The 20,644-nt window shown below is 28.5% G+C and overlaps 4 protein-coding genes across 4 annotated transcripts; 2 read left to right on the top strand and 2 right to left on the bottom strand.

Moving 5' to 3' along the window:
• Positions 1-6,772: 6,772 nt before the first annotated feature.
• Bm5470 (cuticlin 1 precursor, putative) lies at positions 6,773-8,138 on the top strand (the record flags this gene model as incomplete). The annotated part of the gene is made up of 3 exons (XM_001895920.2): positions 6,773-6,966; positions 7,568-7,835; positions 8,133-8,138. The coding sequence occupies 3 exons, from the start codon at positions 6,773-6,775 to the stop codon at positions 8,136-8,138; spliced, it is 468 nt and encodes a 155-aa protein (XP_001895955.2).
• A 1,551-nt stretch (positions 8,139-9,689) lies between these two features.
• On the bottom strand, positions 9,690-11,669 carry Bm10344 (Uncharacterized protein; the record flags this gene model as incomplete). The annotated part of the gene is made up of 4 exons (XM_043078187.1): positions 9,690-9,698; positions 9,985-10,043; positions 10,416-10,611; positions 11,598-11,669. The coding sequence occupies 4 exons, from the start codon at positions 11,667-11,669 to the stop codon at positions 9,690-9,692; spliced, it is 336 nt and encodes a 111-aa protein (XP_042934121.1).
• A 642-nt stretch (positions 11,670-12,311) lies between these two features.
• On the top strand, positions 12,312-14,439 carry Bma-fkh-6 (fork head domain containing protein; the record flags this gene model as incomplete). The annotated part of the gene is made up of 4 exons (XM_043078186.1): positions 12,312-12,365; positions 12,776-12,987; positions 13,718-13,820; positions 14,128-14,439. 4 exons carry the CDS (start codon positions 12,312-12,314, stop codon positions 14,437-14,439), a joined length of 681 nt encoding a protein of 226 aa, XP_042934120.1.
• A 665-nt stretch (positions 14,440-15,104) lies between these two features.
• On the bottom strand, positions 15,105-17,567 carry Bm10343 (Uncharacterized protein; the record flags this gene model as incomplete). Its single annotated transcript, XM_043078185.1, has 7 exons — positions 15,105-15,173; positions 15,345-15,407; positions 15,704-15,738; positions 15,995-16,058; positions 16,532-16,581; positions 16,927-17,001; positions 17,396-17,567. The coding sequence occupies 7 exons, from the start codon at positions 17,565-17,567 to the stop codon at positions 15,105-15,107; spliced, it is 528 nt and encodes a 175-aa protein (XP_042934119.1).
• Between the last annotated feature and the right edge of the window lie 3,077 nt (positions 17,568-20,644).

Raw genomic sequence — 20,644 nt, 5'->3', positions numbered from 1 at the left:
AAACTAACATTTTTTTTTTTTTTGGAGGGGGGGGGAGGAAAAGAAATACTGATAGGAAATAAATGATGAAAGTTTATTAAATTTCAAAATTATTTTTCATGCCACTAAATCATTGGTATGCATGTGATTGGTGACTGTACATTTGATAACTAATGTAATGATTCTAAAATTTGTAAAATATTTTCCATACTTGTGAAAAAATTAAACCTTTGATTGATTTGTAGAAATGCATAAAAACTTTAATATGCATTTTTTTTTTTTTAATTTCAATTAATTAATCATATGATCATAATTGTGGTTATGATTACAGTTTGTCAAATTAAAAAAAAAAAAAAAATGATTTAATTTTAATAAGTGCAAAATTTATACAAATATAATGAATTTGAAGAATAATTTTTTGTTTGAATATGTCTCATTTATTTTTTTAAAATTAATTTTTTACTTCTCGTATGCTTTATCATATTGACAAAATTGCATTATGCATATTTTTTTGTCTTTAAACAATTTCAAATATTTCAGAGATGACAATTAGCATTGGTTCTGTTGGGCACTTTAGAATGCAAATGAAACATTTCAAATTTTGAGAAACGGAAATGGATGCAATTTCATCCTCAACTACTTCGGTTAGTATTTTCCAGTTTCCATGGTAACTTCATTGCTATATTTATTTCCTGAACTCCAATCCTGCTAATGTCATCATGTCCAGCTGTCTTCCAGTGTGTCACTTCGTGGCACAATCATTACAATTACTGGTCCCACCTAAAATCATCATATTGCTCTTATAACTCTCAGAAAATTTTCCGAAAAATCCTGTTTTCATCTTTTATTAAAATCTGAATGACATTACTGCTTCAAAAATTCAAACTGAATTCTTTTTGTATATTCAATTTCTTTTTTTTTTTTTTTTTTTTTTTTTAAAAAAAACAGAACGCTTAAGAGCAATTAAAAAGTAGTAAATTTAATTAATTAATTAATTATTCACATAATGTCACCTGTCATTGTGACATTAATTATTTTTGAATTTCTGTTATTTCTATTTGGTGAAGCACTTTACTGTTATAACTGTGCATCCAGTTTACCTTCGAATATTAGTAAGGATGCGCAACGAGCATTCAAAACGATACTTTATTCAACCTTTATGGTACCACCGGTTGATAGGTCATGCATCAATTCAGAAGATGTTGCATTCAGAACCGTAAAACAGATTGATTGTTTACCGGATGATCAGTGTGTCAAAATTACAGTACGACAAAAAAGTTAGTACATATTTTACTTGAAATAATTTAAAAATTTGATAGCTATTAATTATTTCATGTTTTGCCTTAAAAGCAAACATATGTTTACGACTAATAATTCTTTGAATTTGTAAGTGTAAGTGTTTTTTGAAAATATTTGAAAATGTAAGTGTTACGAACATTTTCAAATTTTTTAAAATTTGAAATTTATTTCAATTTCAATGTGACATTTTCAGATTAGAAGTAGTTGATTAGATTTCATTTTGAAAAAAAAAAAAAAAAAACATAGAAATAAATGAGAGAAATATTTTTTTTTTTTTTAGAGCTTACTTATTTAAGGTGAAGTGTTCTGAAGATAATTATTTATGCTCATTTATTGGAAATATTTTTTAGTAATGAAATTTACATTCCTTTCAGATTTACAATTTGTTATGCGTGGCTGTCAAAAATTTATATATCGTGATAAGGTGATTGATAACAAAATGGTATGCCATCATGTTCATAGCCCTTCAATTTGTCATTGTAGCGGTAATTTGTGTAATAGCGCCTTAATATTTTCATCTCATAATTATATATGTTCTTTAATATTTTTTATAATTTTGTTAAGTTCTGTGTAATATTTTTCATTTTATAAAATTATTTGAATGATCAAAGAGAGAGAGAGAGACGGAGAGAGAGAGAGAGAGAAAGGAAGATATCGTTGTAAGGGAAAATCAAGTTGGATCATTCATTTAACTGAAAAATGAAATTGACAGACATAAATAAAATGTCAAGGAAAAAATCTAAAAAGATTCCTTAGACAAAACTACAATTAAAGTTTATTTAAGTTCTAAATAAATCATAAATGTTTAATTCTGATCTCTCTCTCTCTCTCTCTCTCTTTTAATAGTTTAACTGTTCGTGAAGGAAATGGTGAATTTAAAAAAGTAAAATATAGAAGAATCTTTGATTACTTTAGCTAGAAAAAAGTTTGCTCAGTAATGTTCCATAAAAGGAACCTTCAATCTAATGCAAAAAAAATCAGATGGCATTTTTTTTTTTTTTTTTCTCAATTCAACCAGAGATTATCATTAATAAATGTGAATCAACAAATATCAGTGAAAATTTAGCATTATGCTAACATTTCATGTCTGAAAAATAATATAAAAAGCAAAATCTAACGTAAATTGATGAATGAATAAAGGTAAATTATTAAAATTTAGCTTCAAAAACAATTTAAAATCAATTTTTCTAAAAAATTTTGAAAGTTTTCTTAAGTCACAGGAAGTCATTTTACAAAAGGGAATGACATTTTCATTTTTAATCTTATTAATTTCAATTTTAATAGTAGTAATAAAGTATGTTAGTCGCGTGACAATTTAAAATTGATAGTGATGAACACATTTTGGTGTCATTGCCATTATCGAGAAATTTCAGTAATATTATTTTCAATAAGAATTATGCAAAAATTATGCATTCTTGTGCAAAATTAATAAAATCAATATGATAAAGTAAGTTTGCTACAGATGGTTGACTAATTAGTTTTAAATAAAATTTTAATTTAATAAGTATTTCAGATAAACTGCAAAATTTTCTTTTTTATTTTTTGTCCGAAAAACTAGGAAAAATATATTCATAAGAAATAAGCTGTAAACAATAAAAAGAGAAATAATTTTACAAATAAATTTGTTCGAAAATATTACATCAATAAATATGAAAATCCATGGTTCTACTGGATTGTAACTGTTTGAAATGGATAATAAATTAATTAAAAATTCAAATATATGAAATATTTAAATTTTCTTTCTTTGTTGTGTATAAAAAAAAAAAAAAAAAAAAAGCTAAAAAAAGTTAAAAGTTCAGTCTTAAAAAACTTCTGAGAAAAGCTCATTGGAAAATAAAAAATTATTAAAATAAAAAAATATTGTTTTTACTTTTTAGTTTGAGAGAAATGATGGCACATTGTAGTATATAATAACATATATTTATCAAGAATAATCATCCAAACTTATCAAAAATAGTATGGTTTCGAAAAAAAAAAAAAAACTATTTATACATTTTTATTACAAAAGTTAATTTTCTTTATAAAATTTGAATACCTCTAATTTTACCTGAACTTTAAGAAAATTTACTTAATTAAAGAAGACGTGAATAACCTTCTTGATGACGTTTATCATACCTGTAATTAATATACCTAAAAAATAATCACTATTTGTAATATTTTTCTTGGCAAGCGTTTCCAAATGTATTAATCATCAGTGACGCTAACACGTATTAATCGTCAATGACGTTGACGCGTATTAATCACTAGTGACGCTGGCACGTATTAGTCATTAGTTATACATTTTTATTACAAAAGTTAATTTTCTTTATAAAATTTGAATACCTCTAATTTTACCTGAACTTTAAGATAATTTGCTTAATTAAAGAAGACGTGAATAACCTTCTTGATGACGTTTATCATACCTGTAATTAATATACCTAAAAAATAATCACTATTTGTAATATTTTTCTTGGCAAGCGTTTCCAAATGTATTAATCATCAGTGACGCTAACACGTATTAATCATCAGTGACGCTAACACGTATTAATCATCAATGACGTTGACGCGTATTAATCACTAGTGACGTTGGCACGTATTAGTCATTAGTTATACATTTTTATTACAAAAGTTAATTTTTTTTATAAAATTTGAATACCTCTAATTTTACCTGAACTTTAAGAAAATTTGCTTAATTAAAGAAGACGTGAATAACCTTGACACGTATTTTTGTCCGTTATTGAAAACGAATAATAGTTTCCTCAAAAAGTTTGTACAAGGTTCCATTTATGCTTCGGTATAGCCTAATTATTAGTTCAAATGCAACCGTAAAATCATAAGTTAAACATAAGTATAACTAATAATAAGTAATTTTAAGTTCTAAGTATTATTACTTACCTACCGAACCAATATTTTATCCTTTATTTCCGAGATACTAAATTTACCAAAAAATAGCCAAGAATGAATATCAAATTTTCATTGATTGCACACAACTGTAATTAAATTATCACTTTTTTTTCAATTTAAAAATTTTACCATTTGAATAACTTATCTAATTTTCAAATGATAAAATTTTTAAATTGAAAAAATTCTTCTCTAAATTTAAAATTCTTCTCTAAATTTGAAGAATTTTAACTTAACAATAATATTTTCACATAAACATTTAGTACCACAAAAAAGAATCACTTCATTAACTATATTTTATTCTTTTAAGTAACTTATGATGTTATCATATCATTCTGATAACTGATAATAATAATTTAAAGTAACATAAGGAAGAAATGTCCAAATATCTGTAATTATTTCCATAGCAACCCAAGATATTAGCGCTTGATTTGATTGTGATAAATGAGGGTTTCATTGATTGACTTATTTATTTAATAACTAATTGATTGACTATTCAAAATTTAAATGAAGAAAAATTAATTAATTGAACTGATCAGTACTGAGATCATTGAAAATTTTGTTGAATATTTGTGGTATTTATAGTTTTTGTTATAAAATGTTAAATGCTTGAATCTCAACTGTTGCTATTAACATTATCAATTGATAATAGTGATTAAAGCTTAATTTAATTATAAAATTCGAAAGTGTATAACTTTAAATCTAACTTTTACTCCTCGATAATAAGTTAAAAGATTTAATGCGACACAATTATTTTTCTCGTTTTCAAATTTTAAGTGAGAAAAGTCGTTTAGGAAGCAGAATTCACTAATAAAAGTTTTAATTTTATTAAGCATTGTTATTTAAAAAAAAAAAAATTATTCAGATTTATTTTTGAGTTGCAAATTTAATGCTTTATTGATAAAAAGAGCTGATAAGATATTATTTATTTCTGCTTATAGATGTAAACAAAAAGAAAAAAACGGATAAGGTTAGTATAAAAATTCAAAAAAAGTTTTACCTGAATAACAACTTCAGGTTATGCTCGATTGCGATTCAGTATTGGAAGTAATATTAAAACAATAATACAATTAATTCTTCAGTCTCTAAACGGATTAAAACTTTAAAAATGAACAAAATTGATTAAATTTCAGCTTTTACATTCCTCCCAATTATTGAGAATATTTGAACAGGAAAAATAAAACTTTAAACATAAAAAAAAAAACAATTAATTTGTTATCATTTCATCAAAATTATACAGAATCACTTTAATATAAAAAATTTATAAAAATGAAAAGTAATCGTAAAATAAATTTGAAAAAAAAAAATTTTCATTTCTCATCAAAAAATAAAAATATTGCTAGCGCTATTGGTATGAACCAAACTCATTCCGCTCATGAAACCCATGAAAGGAGTTGATTGACATGGACAACAAAAAATTCGAAATTTTAACAATAACAGAAATAACTAAGAATAAATACTTCTTTACAAAATTTCTTCTTAAATTGGCAATTTTAGAGGTCATTTTCGATGTCACAAATACAAATAAAATTATAAAATGAACAGGTGATTTGATTTTCACAATAAAATTAATTCATTTGAAATATTTAATACCAACCAATGTTATTTGTACAATCCGACACCATCCATTATCAGTTAGTTTGAATATGTCTCGCAATCAATTTATTATTTGCTTAATTTTCATTAAATTATTCACTGAAATAATATCTTACATTGCATCGTTTTACTTTCATACTTCACGGTAATATGATTAAAATGTAAGTTGTAGAAGGATCTTTTTTAATTATTGAAATTCAAAATTCTCTTTCTTTCTGTGTGGAAATATTAAAAATATAAAATATGTCTATTAAAATGGAAAGTAATTTAACTGAATATCTGAAAATTAAATTTTAATGAACTCATTTCTGTCACCTTTAAGAAATCAAATTAATAGCATCATTATTTGTGATTGTAGTAATTAACTTTTTTTTTTTTTTTTTTGTTCAAAAATTTTGCATTTGTGAAAAAAAAAAAAAAAATGTGAATAATTCGCTAAACTTTAATTTCATTTTCATATTGGAATATTTCTTATGAACTTTACTACAATAGCTGGGATAAAGTAGTATTGAAAATGACGTGAAGTGAAATGTATTGAATAAAAGCTATTACATAGGAATACATTTAGAATTTTAGAAAATGTCTGATATATTTAGAATTTAGAAATATTTGATAACATTGAAATTGAAGAAGAAAAGAATAAATAATTGGATAGAATGCAACTGATAGATGCTGTTGTGATATAGTTCAGTTGAGAGAAGTTAAAGAATGGTGACACAACAATTCGATATCTTTCTCATTGTCAATTGTCAACGCTGTCATCCTTATCCTCATTCTCTATTTTATTGCTGTCATATCAATGAATAGAATTTAGTAGATGTGATTATTTATTTAGTATATCATTTTTTTTTTTCAGCATTTCAAAAAAAAAAAACAAAAGTTGGAAGACGAGGAATAAATAACCGGCTACTGGAAGAAAGTGATTTTGACTGTATTAACACTTAGGAAGTTTGGAAATAAACCGGAAATGAATCTGCAATTCCTCAGACTACCAACAATAACAATAAATACTTCAAATATGGTTATTTCGATTCCAATTCCATTTCAAATTGTACTATTTTCCTGCATAGCATCTATAGTGCTGGTGAATGGACTGAATGATTACAATATTGCTGATGATGATATCATCAATCTTCCAGTTAGTAAATTCCCAGAACCGGACTGCAAATATCGTGTACGGTCTCATAACCGGAATGGAGCGGAATTGAAGAGGTAGCTATATCTATCTAAATTATCATTCTTTCAATTTGGCAACTTACTAAGAATTTTCAAAATGAATGGAAAATAATTTTAAAATGTTTTCATTTCTTTTTTTTTTTTTTTTGTTTTATCAAAAATTAGTTCTCAGATTGAAAGAATTGCTGAAAATATTTTATATATAAACTACTGATAGTAATAATTAAACAATGCCATTTATTTTACTCTCATATTGAACTCAATAAGTTTTCAATGTTATTTTTCAATTTTAATTTTAAAATCCAATACAGATTTAAATTTGTTGACTTCAATTTAATTAACAAAGATCTTTTTTTTTTTTTAAAAGAAAAAATGGAATTAAATATTGGTTCAGAATTCTTAATCAATTTAAATTTTAGGCGGAACTTGAAGAATGTCACATCTGAAAAATGTAATTAACTTTACACATAAGCTTCGTATTTCATTACAAAGTATCCTATTGTATCCTATTTTATTTAATTATGTTAACAAAATGACTAGAGCAAAAAAAAAAAGAAAAACTAACTCTGGAATTAAAACAAAATTGAGTAAAAAATGTTGAGAGAAAAAAAAAAAACTGACCAAATTGCAATTGCAGGGAAGTTGGAATTGGTGAACCAGTCTATCACCATTGGACATGCAACTATAAACAACAACAACAACAACAACAACAACAACAAAGTGGTCTATTCTGTATTTTAGTAAACAATTGTACGATTTCAAATCCTCGACCTAATTTCTTTCCGGTACCAATTATTGATAAGTTTGGTTGCTCTCTTTTTCCTACTATAATGCCAAACGTGGAATATGATGGTGACCTTGAAGGTGGTCTTCAAACAAATATATTCTTATTGGACATTGATCAGGTAAAGTCTAATAATATGTAAATTACAAAAAGCAAAAGCATACGTATAAATATATGTATATATATTGAAATACAATGATAATTTCACTGAAAGAGAAGAAATCAAATTTATTGAACAGTTATTTAAGTGACCTTTTATGTCAGCACTTTTACTCTCGACAGCTTTCTCATTTTGAATTCACTCTCCCTTCTTCGTTCATTACAACACTGAAGTGAACACCACTTATATTTGCAAATATTATGAATTTCAAATTAAAAAAAAAAAGCCAGGATCTAAATTTAATGTTTTTTTTTTTAGGCTTAGTTCTTAAAAACAGGACTAGTTCAGTTATATTTTTATTACAAAAGTAATACATTACATTGATCCTAGTGAAAATAATCAATCAATTTTAATAAATAATAAATTAAATGAGATTTAAAAATGAAAATATCACTTTCAGTCATCTATCACATTTCATTGTAACATCAATTTACTGCTAAAATCACATGGAATCTGTCGACGACCTCTATGTCCACCAGTTCATCGATACCTTCGTACATTGCAAAGAAGTTCATTCTCATCTGAAACAACATCTATAGCAAATGTAACTCAAAATTACTTCTTCTTGAAATGAACAATTATATCTGTCTAAAGTTGAAATCTATTTATTCTATTCCTAAACAGCAAACATGAATCAATCGCTATCGCTCAAGAAAGAATTACATAAATCTCTAACCATTTCTGTGGATATAGATGGATTCATCGATAAATTGCAAAATAATTTTATATAACACACAATATCACTGCGTATGGGAAGTAATTTTTTTTTTTTTCAAAAAATTGATTATTAACTACTGATTTTGTTATATAGAAATAATCATATATGATGTCATCGTTCTATAGAATGTCTTCTGTTAAAGAAATTATTGTATCATTGAAGTTTGTTATGATATAATATAATAGATGACAAAATGAGAAACACATCCTCTCACATCGTAACATCTTTCAGAATATCAAAATTCCTAACTTCAACCGAATATGTTTAAATTCTTCTCTTCTCGTCTCAAAAAACTTTTCCAAGCAACAATAACTAATTCATTTCACGCATGTATTTTCACTTAACGATAATCAAGTGCTACAAATTAAAGCAAAAAAGTAAAACTATCACCGAATAAATAAATCAAAGTGAATAATACGTAGGTAAATGTAATGAGATACAATAAAAATAAAACAGAATAAAGGATAATACTTCTGCGGTATGAAAATGTACATTCATGAATGCAAGCAGACTATTTAATTATATACAGTAAGGATTAAGAAAAAGAAAAAAAAAATTAAAATGTATGTTAAGGATTAGAATTTAAACAAAAACCGGGATAAGAAAAATATTACTAAGCATACATGAGAACAATCTAACATTTTCAGACAAATTTCTAAAAACTACTTTATGAATCCACTGAAATCCTCTATCTTTTGCCCTTTATCATATTCCATTCTTTCTCATAATTCAACTTGCTTCTCACGACAATCATTTCTTAAGCAAATTCTTGCGTTAAAAATATATAAACCAAATCATCTCTGTTCATAAATGTGACTGGAAAAATACAACAGGAAAAACCCGAAAAATCTTCAACACAGAAAGATAAAAATTTCAACAGCACCAAATTCTGAAGAAATCATAGTATTTTGGATAGGTAGCTCAGATCAGAGAAAACCTAAATGAATATAACAGTTGAGAAAATAGGAATATAAAATCGAAAGCACTCTATAATATTGCATTATAATAAGACAGATTCATAAACTGGAGCAAAAATACTGATAGCACTGATTCTAACTGATTTTGAATACTGGAAAAAGCCACTCCGGTCGAATCGTTCACCATAACTGAAAATGAGAAGCTTAATAATGACGAATTCAGAGGCCTGATTCTGAATTTTTTATTTATACATTACACTAAAAAAGCAACCACAGAATGAATGTGAATCCAAAATGAAGACAGTAAAAGATCTCAAAGCCAGGTTCCAATTTCTTGTAGTCGATTTAGTTTTATTGATGCAATAATAAGATGAAGAAATGATACGAACTTTTTTTGAGTTATTTAATGACATACACAAAGCTAATGAAACAAGCATGAAAACACTGCGGAGTAAAATTCAAAAAAAAACTATACCGCATCTTTGTAATCCTTGTATTCTTGTTCTGCGACGTCAAATATTTCAGCAGCGTTATCTAAAAAAAGATGGTTGTATATTAATTGCAAAACATTCCTCAAAATCAAATTTCTCTTAAATATTAAAGGTGTGATTTTTACAAAACTTTTGTCTACCAATATTGTCGAAAAGCTAATATGACAAAACTTATTTAAATAAGAAATCATTTGCACTTATAGATTATAACGCTCAGAAATACTAGTAATATATCATCCGACTTAAATCTTGCACTCGACATCGCAATAATGAAATAAAAAAATGAAAACAAAGATAATAAAGAAGACTCTTCAATTAAAAGCAATCGCAATTTATACTTAAAGCAATACATAAGAACTTATTTGCAATCACTTAAAAAAAAAAAAATCTAATGTGATACTGACATAAAACATACCAGCAATTTGTTCTTGATGTTTATTCTGAGCATTTTGTTCAGAAAGCCTTGAAAGCAACTCTTTCTTGGATAAAAAAGTCGGTAACTGAGGCAGAATAGGATTACGTCGAAATTCAAGCTCATCGTTCAGATGTCCCAAACGTTTAAAATGCACTTTTCCATTTTGGACATAATTTGGTCTTGGTGTTTGAGTTGACTACAAAAAAATAAGTTTGAAGAGGAAAATAAACATTAAATTAAAAAAAAAAATTTTCCAACATTTATCGATTATTCTTCGACATTTAGTTAAACGTTAATTCAAAATGATAACTATGTCATGGAGTTAGAAATTTACAAATAGTTATTTGTAAAGAGTATATCCCATCACAACTATGATTTCATGTCAAATATAACACAACAAGTAAACTTCACCAAAAAAGCTTACACATTAAAAATAAATGAATTATTCTAATTCACTCTCTAGCAGTTAGACTGTTGAATTTAAAACTCGGCAAAAAAAAACATACTGTAATAGAAAAATGTCTTTATGAAAATGAAGAATTGAAGAGTAAGAGAAGGTGGGCAATAAAAAAAAAAAAAAAAAACAGAAACAAAAACAAAAAGTGTGAAGAAAAAAAGCAGAGATGAACTGTTTTTTTTTCATGAACGGGCTCCAGTGATTGAGTGTATGTATGAAAGGAATAAGAGGAAAAAGCATGCCGAGATGATAGGCCTAATACTTGTATATTTTTGCTTCCTTTAAGCAAAAGCATTACAAGCGTCATCATCTTTTTCATCCTCCCTTTTCTTCTTCTACAGTAGCAAGCACTACATCAGCAAAGCATTCAACTCGCTAATGTCCAACCGAACTATTTTGTAAGTTCTTTTTTTTTTTTTTTTTTCCAATATTTTTCCGAATTTCATAAACTGTAAGCGTTTCAAGCGTAGATGAATACTTCTAATCTTTAAATTCGTAAGAAGTCAAATATCTATTCATCGGGTTGATCGCATTTTTCAAATGAAATCTGTATCACAATCATAAATATTACTTCTTGATTTTCCCAAGTTTCCTTCGTGGGAAAATAAAGAAATGATTGTATAAAAATAGATAGCAAGAAAAGAGAATTAACAAATCAGCCCGACAAACATCTGTTCAACGCTAAGCAATATTTTAATTCCAAAAAAAAAAAAACAAATATTTACATTACAGAACTCAGCTCCCAATTTTATTTTCTCCTGTTTTAAATATTGTGAAATGTCACCAACAAGTCTCATCTTTCTTTGATGTAAAAGTAATAGGCCAAACATCTAACTTCATTTACTAACTCTATTTCAATTTTAATCTGCTTTTAACATAGACCAATTTCCGCATCCTTCTTTACTCTTTACAGTCACAGAGACACTCAGCCAATGAGACCTTAAACCAAGACATGCATATCTATTTTAAATTTATTTATGCAAAAACAAATCTAAACTTTCTTCAACAGTACTCAGTAATTATCTCTCTATTTGCTTATTAATTGTTTGTACGTCTTCTGAAATAATTTTTCTGAACTACTTTCTTTTTAGAAAATTTAAATTGGATGTTTGCATTTTATTTACATTTCCAAATAATTTAAAAATATTTGTCCATATTACTGGAAGAAGAAATCACATGAGAAAATTTAAACTTTTGACCTATATATTAAATTGATAAAGACTTTTTGTAAATCATTACTTAATCACTAAGCAGAAGAATAACATCAATTTTTAATGTATTCAACGTTATTACACACAATCTAATTCTGTTTCACTCAAATCAATTAATGATGTTTGAAGTTCTTTTGGATTAAAGATAGCATACAAATAACTTCCAATTTCAGGGAAGAAGGAAATGAATGTGAGAAACCTCCTTATTCATATGTTGCACTGATTACGATGGCAATAAGTGATTCACCTGAACGACAAATGACTCTATCGCAAATCTATCACGTACTACTTTCTTTTTGAATTTTTCTCACAGATTATTTTACAGATTTAATTATGTATCTCTTTAATCTCTTTACTAAACTACAGACCTCAAAATTTAATAATGCATTTACCTTTCTAAGGTACAATATTCTCGGCGATATCACTTAACCATCTCTCCATCAATTCTTACACTTTTTTTAGAACTTTAAATTACTTTTAAAATCTCGTCTATCATAAACACAAGTTTTAAAGTACTTCATACTCAAGTTTCAAATACACAGAATGACTAATATCCATTAAAACTTTATCCTTTTCCCATGATGAAAAACTATTCATATATCATAAAAAAGCAAAAGGATAGTAAAGAAGTCCGGTATGAATCAACCTGGATGAAAAAAGACTTCTCCCATCATCTGTCCTATCGCTTACAGTATATTGACGCTCGTTTTCCATACTACCGTAATTGTGATCCAAAAAGACGTCAAGGATGGCAGAACAGCATCAGGCATAATCTATCCTTAAACGATTGTTTTATCAAGAAAGCACGTGATGGTGTTGGACCAGCAAATGATCGTAAGGGAAACTTCTGGACATTATCACCAGATAGTATCAATATGTTTGATAATGGAAATTTCAAAAGGAGGTATAACTAATGTTATGCTTTTTAAATATTATTAACCTCATTATAAGCAGAGAAAGTATTTTTAGCTAGAAACAGTATACGATTATCCTAATCAGATATATTTCGAAAACATCCAGTAATATTCAAAGAAGGCGATACTAATTTTGAACATGCTTTGCAAATAAAACCTTTTACTATAACAAATAATACCTAAGAAATACAGCTTCGAAATATTTAACTAGGCAGAAATATTGAGAGGGATTAGTTTTCTAAGTTCAATTGTTCCAAATTAATAATAATCAGCGGATAATCGCGCAATCTACTTGTCATAACGAATGATACATTCTAGTTATCCTGTAGTAATGCGAAATAAGTAAAATTTAAAGGAATTAAAGTGTTATCTTCTTTCTCCTGTCCTTCTCTCTTTAACCACAAAAGGATGAAACGTTAAAAAGTGATTTTAAAGGCCACCAGAAAAAAAGAATGAAAGAGGCGCCAGCGCGAAGTCGATTAACTTTTGCTCAGACAACTGATTCATGCAAAAACACTATTCGATGACCACAAGAGCTTTGCAAATATCACTTTGCATTCTTCGTGCTACATTTTCTAAGCTATCCGATACTCTCTCAGGCATACTCTTGCAAAAGACTTCAATTGACAAAAGGAGTGAAATAATTTTCATAAAGTTTAAAATTGTAAACGTACGTGTTAGGAGTTAAGACTTTACAAAATAAAATCTTTTTTTTTGCAGACGACGAATGAGGCGTATGTCAAAATGTACTGGCACAGAAGACAAAACGCTGAATTTACAACCTTGGTTCTTACAGTATATGCAACGACAGGCGCAACAACAGGTAACTTTTAATTACAGTTTCAGGAAATGCTAATTCAAGGCCTATAAAAGTTCGTATCTTGTTTTAAGCTTATGTGACATATAAATATAACAGACTCCTAATACTGTCTTGGAATATTTGAAATTAAATCAACTTATTATTCAGGGGAAACTATGAAAACTTTTGACAATTAAAAATCAAACTAGAAACTTTTGTTCCTTTTTAAATAGGTTATGAAATTTATAAAAAAAACAATAAAAGTTTAGCGGTATAATTGTAACTTTCGAGTGCTGTTGGCATTTTTACTTATAATAAAGTTTGGTTTCAGCTTTTGGTCCACCCACCAACAATGTTTCATTTACCGGACAACTATGGACAAACAGGTAATATTTGTTGGGCTACTCCACCAGCGCAAATCATGGAACAGAAGACTATATTACATAATAATTCATCTGTACTACCTGCAACTATTCATCCATCACCAACAACAATTATTTATCGAAGTTCTGATGAACTTTCGGGAGCTTGGACAAACACAGTTATTCAACAGCAACAACAACAGCAACTGCCTCCACCCATGCAAACATTAGAGCATCCATCCAGTATCATCTATGAAAAGTTGGACGAATATCCATCTTAAACCCATATCCAAAGGTTACCAAAGAGAAATGCCAAAAGCAAACTAGAGATACAAAGAATTCCCGAGCAGCTGCTATTTTTATGTTCTTACCGAAATTTATATAAATTAACAGTGATGGATAAATCGCTGGTACTTCTTTTAAAGTATTTAGAATTAAATACCAATATAAATAAAATGCTATAAAGATACTTTGATATAAAACTTAGATTCAGACTTCCAAGTTTTGTTCATCTCTGTTAAAAAGGCTGTAAATTTTGTGAAACAGTAAATAAAAATTCTCACCACAGAATGTAAGTTCTTCGTTTATCGTAACAGTTCATCAAATAATCCAATTAAAACTTTAAAAGCCCTAATTCAAAAATTTTACTCACGTAATTTGTTTCTTTTATGCCATCCTTCTTTTTCTGTTTAATCATGATTTGAATATCACGACAGAAAAGACGGCCTTCATTTTCATACTATGATCGAGTGTTATGATTAAGCAAAATACGTTAGTCATTTTCTTTGCAGAAAATTACAAATTTGAAACTAAATTTCTTTAGATTGTAAAATGGATAAAAGCATTTGGATCTACACCGTATTCGAGTTTCCTACAAGAGTCTTAATAGTAACAATTCTCGCTTGACCCAAGGTAAAAATTTTTTGACACTGGAAACAAAAAACTATCAGTTAAAATTTTCCATTAATCTCACCTGCGAATTGATTAGCAGCTTCTCACATTCACTTTTTATAATCTAAAAAAAAAAAAAAAATATTAAGTGTTGGTTTGCATAGAATCGGCAACACATAAAATTCTCAAATTCTTTAAAAACCTAACTGTAATGAACTCATAAAGTATCCATTACATCGACAAGATTATTTCTGATTTAACTGTTTACAAAAAAGGTTGAAGAATAACTAAATACCGAAATATTCTTTGCTTCTCCTTTAAGTTGTTCAACTTGTTTCTTGAGTTCTTGTATCTCTGTCTGAAAAATAGCAAAAAAGAAAGTAAGAACTCAATAATTCCTGAAAGCAATTACGACTGATACAAGTACAGCTTAGAAGTATGTACTACGTTCAGCTGAATTTAAGGAATCATGAATGCAAAGAAGTTCCTTTCTTTTTACTGCGACAGAAGGACATTTTAACGGAGAAATAAAAGAATGCAAAGCTGTATAAGTTAACAATTAGATATGTATTAAAATTACTCATCAGAAAGAATTATGTAATTATGTTTTACCAGAAATTAAAGAGATATGGAAGATAACGGTAAATAGCACACCTGACATTGAAGGAAATGGCCTTGAAAATTGATATCTGAAAGTGACTGAAAAATCAAAAACTTTTATTGCAAGAAACTCGATGAAAATGAACCTGCCGAAATTTCACTTCTAGGCAATATATGCACTTTTAAAAAAAAATCCTGATGGCGAAAAAACGATTATAACACTGTTGTGAAAACAGCAGAAGTCACTAAAAAAAAATACTGAAGGGAGAAAGGAAAAAAATATGCCAAAAATTTTGTTCAAGAAATATGCCAATTTTTTTTTTCAAAAAATTTGAAATAAATTACCACTTGTACCATTCAGCTGTTTTTCACTCACTGCCACTCCAGCCAAACATTTTTTCAATGTTTCCTGAAACACTAGCATAAAATCACCTAGAATCTTGATCCCCCAAAACCCGAATTTAACATGGTGTGAAAGTAATGAAAACAATATAAGCTTTCCAATTAGATTCATAAGCTTCGTAAGCGTTAATCAGAACCAAAAAAATGTGGAACCATAAAACCTTAATCATACTAGACTGAATGGGAAGATTTAACTGTTACACTGTGTCTCTTTCAAGAAGTCTCTCATGTTTCTTGCCATAACGATTCAAGTGCACTCATAGGATAACACTGATCATTAGGGCAAAGTGCATTTTAGATTTACAAAAGCTTGCGATGAAGCTGCTAAACCTGTTAAACTTCACTTCAATTTTTCTTTTAACTATTTACTTACACAATCATAGGTGTCCTCCTCAAATAGAAAGAACTATTTCGTGCTATAATTGTAAATCGCTAAAGAACATGCATATATTCTTACCTTACAAGTTCATATATTCTTACCTTACAAGTTAACCATTGTACTTGAATATTTTGTCGTTTCTCACTGTTTCCTAAATAAAACAAAATATTAAAAAAAAAAAAAAAAAAATCCAGCATTACGAAAATATCTTTTACACGTGCTCTTTAGTATACCATAATATCTCTTTCACTTCATTTCGACGCTAATTGTAAAGTTTCTACCAAGATGTACTCGTGAGATCTTGGTAGACTTAAATACGTAAAGAAGAAACAGTGAAAGCAACACAGTAATTATAATTATAAAATACCATAATTAGAAAAGTAACCAAAATCTGGAATCTAATTCTATAAAATATTATACTGTCCTAAATTATTAACATCGCATTAAGCACTTTTGGAATCTTCTTTGGAATATCCATGGAATTGGCAACGCTTACCTATCACAACTTGATTATATTTAGCACGTAAATCAGCCAATAATTTTTCTGTCCGATGGTTTCGCTCCATTAACACTATAAAAAAATGATAACAATAAGAGAAACTTGCAAAACCTATCTGCAGTATTATGCAGGAATTACGTTTCATAAAAACACTGAAAATCTTTTCTACACATGTGAATGTTATCTTATTTAAATTTTAGTTTAAAAATGAACCAGTCCTTTGAAGGTTTTGGACCCAGCTTTAGACAATACAAAAATTCATTCGGTCGTCCCATTCCAAAAAGATGGAGGATTCAAACAGTTTGACAAAATATTGGAAAAGAACTCTTTATAAAAACCTTTTTTATTCATAAAAATAAAAAGAAAAAAGGAAAGCTCACTTTCGCGTTTAGTTCTTTATCAGTTGAGTAAATGCTTTGTAAACGTGCCTTTTATTTAATACCGAAATGTCAAAAATTTAACTTACACTGTAACTGTGCACTCAAACCACCCGAATGTACCATTAATTTTGAACATTTGTCAGACAAATAATCATAATTTGAGCGATATTTTTTGTACTGAGCAGCATAAAGTAGTAAGAATATAACTGATAAAACACCCAAAGTGAGGCGTGACCATAATACTGCACGCCAATTCATCCCATATTTGCAATGCTGAAATTATCAATTAAATAGATCACTGGACATTACAGGATCGGCCATCAAAATCATCAATTCAAAATTTAATCAAATTATGCATCTGTCACTGTTTACATTTAAACGATTTAATGTAATCTTCTAATGCTACACTCAAATGATTGGCAAACTGAATAAACCACTAAAAACGAAACTTTGTAATTTTTCCTGTTCATCGATTATCTCCAAATGGAATACTCAAGGATATATCTAACAAAAAGTAAATTTCTGATTCTAATAGAATGCTATCTTAAATATAACTAGATAGAATAGAGAAAAATGATGAATTTGGTTGTAAATCAAACAAATATGAAGTAAACAAAAAAACCAAATTAGAATTTAGAGGTAAATAATGAAGGGTAGAGAGCTGCATCAGTCGACATATTTGAATGGATGTGAAATTGATGCTCATGTTTGCTACCAAATAGGACCACCCTGATATCTCTATCACTCACACCCACACTGCTAACATGCACTCTCCACAGCATAGTATAGAGAGTGTACCGGCGAGAGGGTGCGAGATAGTGTGGAGAGGTTGAGGAAGGGAGGTGAGAGATGGTTGCACATCGAGAGAGGGAGAGGGATGGAAAGAAGTGAAGCGAAAGAGTGAGTGGTCGATTTATTGTGGTCCATTGATGGAAAGGAAGGCGAGTTCTGATGCTCGATGTGATGACTTTTTTATTAGTTAACAAGATTTGGGGGAGTGTGCATGCATGCATGCACAATGTTGCAGTGTTGCAAGATGACGTAGTCGTGCACTGACCATTACGTTGTGACCAGTGACGATGGCAACGAGACTTAGGGCTAGGAGGGTAGCAGTGGTCAAGGTTAGATGATCTTTGACACGTATCTCTTTGAAGATTGCCGTGACGTACGAGTGTTAATTCCATTCAATAGCACCACGCATTATTCACTACTCCTTTATTCAATGGAAGAAACGTTTGCCCAGCATGATGCATGCATGCATGCATGCACTAGAGTGATGTATTTGATGTAGTGAAATGGGAAATTTCACTTCAAACAAAGGTTTATTGTTAGATGGCAGAACTCACTCTACTACCTCTGTCCCACATAATTTTGCTAGTGTTTGACGATCCTTTTTTGCATAATAGCCATTGTTGTCTAGTAGATTTTATTTTATCTTTCAACTACTTTATCGATCACTCACCTACATTTTATGTTAGAATGAGATTTGAAGTTCTCTCCTTGTTCATTCATTATTTTATTTTTTTACTCTTTATGTTATGTTTTTTTTTTTTTTTTTTCTTAGAAATGTTAGCAGAATGCATGGTGTTGCATCAAGTTTTTTTTTTGTATGATCATGGAGATGTATTACAGGTAGTTTTCGTGTTGTTATATTTAATCCAGAAAACTTAAGAATGTTACTCGTAGTATTTATTCTCTTTTATGTTTGTTACCCACAGCACTTCATAAGTGTTTTATGAGAGGGTGAAGATATTAGCTGACATCGTTGTCCTTACCACTGTTTGTTTTTTTTTTTTTTATTCGTTACTGAAAAGTACAGATGCAGGGATAGAGATCTGACAGCACAAAAGAAGCCAGTGTAGTGTATAACATTCTCCATATTTCATTAGCTGAAATGTATGCGACAACTGAAACAATATTGTAGATATTATGTGTTTAAATTATAACTTTTTTTTTTTTTCTATATTTAATCACAAAGATATTTTTTAGTAGTGAACACATGACTTTAATGTTATTATGACGTATAACTTTGTTATTCTTGAGAATATCTTATTACAGGAGATTCAGTGGAAGAGTGCTCTCTGCATATTTCTGTAGTGGAACTGTGCAGAGAGTAATTTTTAGCATCTTTACGATACGGTTATTCATTAAGTTCTGACAAATATAGTGCCTTGTAGCATTTTTTTTTTTTTTTGTGATGTTGATAACTTGTAGAAGCATTAATTAACCACATTGACCGTATTTTTGTTAGACCTATTCCATGACAAATTTTGTTTTTTAAAGAGCATCATATTCATTCAGTTAAAATTTTAGAACTGTTATGTTTTTCTGAAATAACCAGTTGAAGTTGGAATTATATTCTGTCTTACAAAACCTAGAGAGATTGAACGACACACTACACAAGTTTTACAATGGTTGATTAATAAATTTAAGTGGAATTGCATTCGGATTTTGAGGCGTTGTTTGAAGCAGACCATATTTCATTTTTTGCATCAAGACAAGACTGCATGAAAATACACTAGGACATATTGAAATGCAAAATAAAACTTGTTATCCATCTCAGCCGATAATTGTTACGCACTTATCGTGTTACCGATTTGAAAAACTCGAACTTCCTGAGTACGTGCTGTATTTAGGGCATGAATTGTTGAATTGAATTGAATTTGTGAACTATTTGAAGGCGTGCATTATTTGATAGTCAATATCACTACATATCAATCCCTACAAGTATATCGTATGCAGTGAGCTAATTTAGGAAACGAATAGAAGAACTGGTGCAAATGGTCGATCAGTTTCTGAAACAAGAATATCTTTTGGTCATAAATGATCGACGAAAAGTAGTTTGTAGATGGCTGAGATCTGAAAGATTGTCTTATACTAATAACTCATTCTCCGTAACAATCAACATTTTGATCCTCTGCTACTTATTGTATATTAGTTTCCTCATGAGTGTAGTGTGGCGTTTGAATTGTGTTACAAAAAGCATTCGTTTTTTTTTTTTTTTTTTCCTTTTTTTTTGTTGAAAACTGTTGTAAATGACAATTGTAAATGACAAGTGGGTAATAATGTAACTCGACATATGCAGCACTAAACATGGTTGTTAACTGTTCTTCAATTATTCTAACTTGTCTGTTATATCAGTTTAAAATAGGGTTACCCATCTGAGATGTAATGTTTATTTTATAACTTATCTTACAGAAATTCATGCGGGAAGAATGCATAGAGAGATGTCTTTTTTATTGTGCGAATAACTTCGACAGTGATGAAAGCATTTAACGTATATGATTATTTTTTGAGAAAAAATTTTTTTTTTGTTTGATAATTGTAAACGTCGT

This window comes from Brugia malayi, assembly GCF_000002995.4.
Source record: "Brugia malayi strain FR3 genome assembly, contig: Bm_v4_Chr2_contig_001, whole genome shotgun sequence".
Taxonomy (NCBI): Eukaryota; Metazoa; Nematoda; class Chromadorea; order Rhabditida; family Onchocercidae; genus Brugia; species Brugia malayi.
This window is presented reverse-complemented; position numbering and strand designations above follow the sequence as displayed.